This window comes from Mya arenaria, chromosome 10 (genome assembly GCF_026914265.1).
Source record: "Mya arenaria isolate MELC-2E11 chromosome 10, ASM2691426v1".
Lineage (NCBI taxonomy): Eukaryota > Metazoa > Mollusca > Bivalvia > Myida > Myidae > Mya > Mya arenaria.
In genome coordinates, this window is record NC_069131.1 from 61,280,113 (window position 1) to 61,286,811 (window position 6,699).

Below are 6,699 nucleotides of genomic sequence, written 5' to 3' on the forward strand. Positions count from 1 at the left end.
TATTTATAACTTTTTGTAAAAATATAAAATGGATCCTTGCTGAGTCATTTTAAACATAGATTAAAGAATTGTGCGCGCTTGTTTATAGCAAATAAAAGATGTGTTGCTTTCCATGTAAATAAACAATCACATAATTAATGTTCACATTTTAACATCACGCTAAATTACACTTGATATTGAAATAAAATAACAAAGATATGACTGCTTTAAATGTTTATAGACCAAACGATGACAATACATTTATATTCAACACAGTATAACATTTTGTGGCTAGCAAAAGTGTAAGGAATATAGTTAAAAGTGGTGACTTAAAAATTGCGCTAACTCATTCAATTAGGAAAAAATGGACGACCTGATACAAATCAAAAGGCCATACTGTTCTTGTTTAACGTATATCTTATTCTCACACGATAACTGTTTCGCACGGAAATAACCACAATTTGAACCAATGCACCTAGCAGTCATAGTTACGTTACACTATATCAATATATAGCATTAAACCAGGACTTAAAATGAAACAAACACGCAACAGAAGTACTCACTCTTAAGGAGGTTCTTGCTATTTAAAAAAACAGCATTATAAGTGACATAGCATACCAAAACAAGTAACAACTGTTATAAAGGAAACTCTTGAAATGAACATCGGATATCACTTACTCTTCGGGAATTTATTAAAGGTACTTAAAATAGCGTTTTAATTAAATATGCATGATACACAAAACATGTGAAAGAAAAAAAGAGAAAAAAAAACATCATTGGAAAATAAAATATAATCTAAAATCATAAACAACATAATTGCAATGAAAATGCAGATGAGATAGTATTCGATAGTTTATGAAGGCAAAAATCATCGTAATACGCTTAACTTGAAACAAGGTCATAACACACAAAAACAAACACTGTACATAAGTTATATGTTTCTACAAAACTACATACAGAAAGCAAAAACAAAAACAACACACTAGTGATATGAATGTTGTTGAAACTTACTCCACAAAATTAAACAGCAAGGAAAACAATGTGAATCTTTAGAAGTTACCATGAATATACACATGCCTGCAACGAAATGAGTATCAATTAATGTCACGACTTTGATGGTTTAACAGTCATTTCGCGGATATTTTATAATTTTGTTTCGTACAATTGATTAAGTGTTTATTTGAAACCACTTATATACTGAACTGGTAAAGGTTAGGCTTTAAACGTCTTTCAAATTGGCGTCTGAATAGTCGGATTTTATTATATGAATGACAAAAACGCACCAAAGAACATAGCAAATATAAAAGGAGAAAATAATCTAAAACATAGTATCACTAAATCAAATTAGATTTATTAAGGTGAGATATATAGATGGTAAATTTAAACTAATACAAGGGATTATTTCATATTTGAAAAACTCAAATAAATCGGGGCAAATTATAATTGTCGTACCGGGAAAGCTTTTGGAAGTATAAATCACCAAATCATAATTAAATGCCTAAAGCATTTCAATTTTGTGTGTAAGTTGACCAGTTTGGTAAAACGTAAAATGACACTTTACAGACATAAATTGAATTATTCTAAATAAAAGTCATATCTTTGATAATGTCACTTTAGTACAAGATGTTAGCCAAAAGTGCCCCTTGTATTAATTTATCTTTCCTTATCTGTGAAAAACAACATATGTTGACATATTTGTCACTTTTTAATATTGATTAATTTTATTGTTGCTGCAAACAATGTATAGTTGAATCAGTAAATAAGCGCTCAACCTGTCACTTGCTGCAACATTGACCATGTGGTTAAGAACACGTCTGAGACAAATGCTCCTACATGTACATCGTACATGTACGAGCAACAGTTATTTTTTTTCTAAATTTCAAAAACAAATTCGAAGACAAATCATTTTTAAACTGAAACTATAAATATAATACAACAAAATGAAAGAAAGGAAACTAACAATGTCCAAGTTTCAGAATAAAACGTGTGTCTAATTTTTAAATGGAAAGTACAGCATAAGTGTCGTCAATATTCCTGTTTGTTTCTCCGCTAGTTTGTCTTTGTAGCTGTTCATAGGCCCGTTCTATTTCACGCTGATCTAAGTGTATTTCCGAGCTATGCTCTGTTAAAATAAAATATAGCGTATCAGACATATATACTTGTGTGTGTTTGAGACAGGAGCTATTTTATGTAAACCAATCAGGTATGTCCTTCTAAACTATTTTATTTCAAAGTTTATAAAGATGAGTATTTTCATGAAGCATGTACACGATTTGATAATATAGTTTGACCTAAAAAACACACTACAAAATATAACTGCATACCTATTGATTTAGACATTCGTCTGTTCCACAAGTAGCATCCAGTAGCGGTACAAATAAGCAAAATGCCCAAAACTCCCGACAAAACTGCGAGAGCACCTATTGTGGTAGAACCAAGGTAAATTCGTCTCTCTGAAATTTAAGTATTAGTAATAACTTGTAGTAAGCAATAAGAAAATACATTGTACATGTATGTTGCGAGGCTAACCTATGATATCTTATAAATATAAAGGACTAACTGCATAACCCTTTCATACGCAATGAAATGTGATGAAGTAAAATTATTCATAACTACACCTTATAATGCAAAATGTACGGCGAATGGCCAGTGTCTTGCTGAGTTTAAGAACATCTCTAGAAAGGTGAAATGCCTCTAGGTTTAAATATTTTCACTAAAATCAGTAACAATTTCAAGCAGAAATTTATTAGCATCACCATGTTTGGGAACTGCCCATCACTCGTCTGATCCTTTTTTATGTGACGACCATCGAGCAACTAATCTAATACTATGAAAGTAATAAAATGTGAACAAAACACCTAAATTTTACGCTATTTCATTTAAATCGGCTGAATAACGGGCATTGGATAAATGATAAAGTGTACATGAACATCTGTGGTCATTGTGATAAATCAGAATATTTGTACTTAAAGTAATTCCATCGTTTATTGCTTACGACAAACATCTCGGAAAGAAAGCAAAGTATGTAGCAATTAAGGCAAACAATCCTCGGGCCTCTTGGTCGAGCTCGACACTCTGCAATTTTTGTACAGATATAATGTTATCATAATTATGAGACTCTTTTGATTTGTGCGAGCTGTTTCAAATATTGGTCCAAGGAATAATAATTTCAAGGTAACTTTCAGTGTTTGATTTGTTCGAGCTGTAACAAATATTGGTCCGAAGAATAATCATTTCAAAGTAACTTTCAGTGCTATTTGTAAAATATGCATCTACAAGATATGTCGAGTCTATAGCTACAAGACCTTTTGTCTTAAAAATGTATCAATATTTTTTAAGTATTCCGCTACGATCTTAATTTAAAACTTTCACCTCTTCAAAAATATATTACAACGGTGATCAATCCAATTTTTCGAATGTTTGTGTTTAATATTTGCATGAAAGTATATCTCGATATACATGTTAGTCAAAGGAGGCACGGCTGCAGAGTCAAAAACAATCTTTGCACATTCAAAACCCGGTTATTATATCCCACACACGGACCTACCATTTGTTACAAAAACTTCGAAAATATAATTCATGGACATGTTTTAATATCAAAGCATGCAGCCCTACTGAAGGGTTTCGACAAAAAATATCAGTACATTCAGTGTTGCCCTTTTGTTTCCAAACAAATCTACGTCATTTTATGATAATGAACATTAATGATGCAAAGTCTCGTCAACATCAACATATCTGAAGCCGTGAAAACAAAATATCAAATCAAATTTATTAGCGGCGTATACACGCACCTGTACAAATCCTGCCTTCAAGGCCGTTAATACAGCCGTATAAACAGCTGCCATCGATATTACATCTCGTTTTCGTGTCCCCTTGCTGACAATTGTCAGGGCATTTGATATCGCACATACTTCCAAACGAATCTCGAGAGCAGCCATTGTGGCAATATCCAGTCATTTGTTCGCATTTGCTGTCCAAACACGAGGTGCTACATGATTTGTTGCAAAACAATCCATGGTAAGTTGTGTCTGTACACGACAAACATACTCCCGAATCTAGCTGACATGTTACACAGTTTGACCCACATTGAATCTCACACTTGTCGCCCAAAAACCTCTTTGCACAACCATTTGTACATGTGCCTGTCTCAGAATTGCACTGGTTATTCTTACAATTTCTGCTACATCTGATGCAGCTTCCATTTCTATGGGCATAGAAACCGTCGTTACATTCCAGACACTTTCCATCAGACTGAATACACCTTAAACAATCAGCACTAAGGGACAAACAACTTTGAGAACACTCGATTCCGTAAAACCCATCAATGCAACCAGATGTACAAATTGGCCCACTCTTGCAAACACCATCTTTGCAATTCTCTGGACATTCACAGCACGTATTTTCATCAACATAAAACGTTAGGTTGATGCATCTGTCACACTCGGTTCCGATACAATATTGTGACTGACATTTACATTGTTTTTCAGGGTTGGCAAACCCATGAACACATGAAGTACATACGTCAGATGCAACGTCGCAATAACAATGAGGCAAACATTGACATGTTGATCCGCTGTATCCATTTAAGCATGACACACATTCTGATTCATCAATTTGTAAACATGTTGCGCATGCATTGTCACAAGAGATTGTACAATTATCATACGAATATCCATCAACACAACCATGTGTACATTTTCCCTGATCTCGTGAGCATGTGTCTCCTTTGCAATTATCCGAGCAATGTAATTCACAATTTTGTCCGTAAAGGCCGGATTTGCATTGGTCGCATTTATCGCCATGAAAGTTATAAAGGCATTCACAAAAGCCATTCCTTTTGTTACAGGACGATGTTGTACATCCTACGCTACATACCTGATCACAAAATTCACCGTATCGTCCATCCGCACATGTATCACAGTTTGCGGTAACAAAGTTTGGAAGACATGAACAAGTGCCATCTTTTGAACACAGTCCATTTTCACATCCCACGGAACAAGATACATTGCAGTTTGCTGCATAGTATCCAGACTGACATTCACTGCATGTTATACCCGTAAATCTGCCTCGACAGTTGCAACTACCGTCGTCATTACAAACACTATCCTGACACCCCTGTGAGCAAGGCGTTTGACAAAATGTCATCTTCCATGGAACCCCGACTTACACGTTATACAATCGGTTCCAATGGAGCATCGGCAATTTTGATTATCGCAGTGAAGTGTACATTCTGAACCATATTTCCCTTGTGTACACGTCTCGCATTTAGGTCCTTCGAAATGAGCTGTACATGTACTACATGTTCCATCAACATCACAAACTCCTCCACTACACCCAACTGAACAGCTTTTGCTACACAGACTGTTTACATCATAAAATGTGTCTTTGCAGCTGTAACATTGTCTGCCATTTATTTGTTCACATGTATAACAGTTTCCGATACAAGGATTGTAACATCTCCAGCCAAATGCTCCATCAACGCAGCCATCAAAACAATACTCATCCACTGGTATACTATAATTATATCCACATCGTGCCATTCCTCCCTTACAGCAAGCACAGTTCTGACTGCAGTCCACCCCGTCTATTAAGACTGTAAACAAATGTGTCAAAATGTATTAAGACTAATGAGATATAATAAATTTATTTAATGTTAATCTAACATTATATCTTCAAACAGTTTACACATACCTCCCGTACATGATCGTGCCAAGCAGAGCAAACCAAATATCCAAAACACCATTCTGTCCTGTATGTGTCTCGAACAGTTGTCTGAAACAGACACAATGCGGATATAGATTAACGAACATTCATCAGCTTTTAGGTGTTGTTAGATTATTAACTTAAAGAAGCAAAACACGTCAGTATATATGCGCCAAAATATAACTTGGTAACTTCAAGTTGTAAACATTTTGATGCACTGTAACTTCAATTAATAAGAAATCAATGTTTGTCTTATTATCTATGAATTATGAAGTGGCAATGCGGTATTGTTTTTCTACACTTAATTTAGGTGTCAATCAGTTGTCTGAATCAGACACAATGTGTTTAGATTAATGTTTATCTATTAGCTTAGCTTTCAGTTGTTTGTGAGTAAATTTATTTAAAAAAAACACGACAGCAAATACAAATTATGTATGTACTGAAATTTAAATAATTAAGTCTTCAATTTCTACATTTAATATTTATGCAATTTGAAGTGCCAAACGATATACTTGTATTTAACTAGCTTTCATTAAAGCTGTACATGAATTAAATCAATTCATACTTACTGTAGCCAATGTTAATATGTGTAATCTTTAAGTCCATATATATAATATTTAATATCCGTAGTTATTTTAACCCAATTGACACAAATATATATCCAAATGGAAATGACATTAACGAATTTTAAATCTTAACAACCACAGTCACGTTTCTAACGATTGACATATAATTATGAAAATATCCTAACCATTATATATCCACCAAACAATGTTTGAAAAGGGGCATTGATTCGATAACAATGGGGCGTATAGAACACGTACATAAAAGGCAAACGTTTGTATATTGTCAAAGGTGTATTCAAGATTTATAAATATTCGTCTTCGCTCAGGATATAAATGTGGTTTTTATGCATATATATTATTCATAAGATGCTCGTTTATAACGTAATATTAAACTATCTCTTCACATTTATAGTAGGTTAATAGTATTAGGTTTACGATACACATCGTTAAT

General features: G+C 33.8%; 1 protein-coding gene across 2 annotated transcripts; it reads right to left on the reverse strand.

Annotated features, from left to right (window-relative positions):
• Positions 1 to 344: 344 nt before the first annotated feature.
• Positions 345 to 6,390, reverse strand: LOC128206475 (uncharacterized). 2 transcript variants are annotated; one of them, XM_052908909.1, is made up of 4 exons: positions 6,252 to 6,390; positions 5,671 to 5,751; positions 2,304 to 2,432; positions 345 to 2,101 (listed from the first exon to the last, which is right to left on the reverse strand). In XM_052908909.1, the coding sequence occupies exons 1-4, from the start codon at positions 6,286 to 6,288 to the stop codon at positions 1,977 to 1,979; spliced, it is 372 nt and encodes a 123-aa protein (XP_052764869.1). In that variant the 5' UTR covers positions 6,289 to 6,390; the 3' UTR covers positions 345 to 1,976. The 2 variants fall into 2 exon arrangements, with proteins under 2 accessions (XP_052764869.1, XP_052764868.1); XM_052908908.1 differs by lacking the exons at positions 5,671 to 5,751; positions 6,252 to 6,390 and adding an exon at positions 3,771 to 5,050.
• Positions 6,391 to 6,699: the final 309 nt, after the last annotated feature.

What these genes read in the sequence shown, in the direction of transcription:
- LOC128206475 (XM_052908908.1), bottom strand. Translation starts at nt 3,936, where the DNA reads ATGACTGGATATTGCCACAATGGCTGCTCTCGAGATTCGTTTGGAAGT. An exon ending in TGAAGGCAGGATTTGTACAG is followed by an intron (nt 2,433 to 3,770) that starts GTGCGTGTATAC and finishes CTTAAATTTCAG; the next exon opens with AGAGACGAATTTACCTTGGT. An exon ending in ACGAATGTCTAAATCAATAG is followed by an intron (nt 2,102 to 2,303) that starts GTATGCAGTTAT and finishes TTATTTTAACAG; the next exon opens with AGCATAGCTCGGAAATACAC.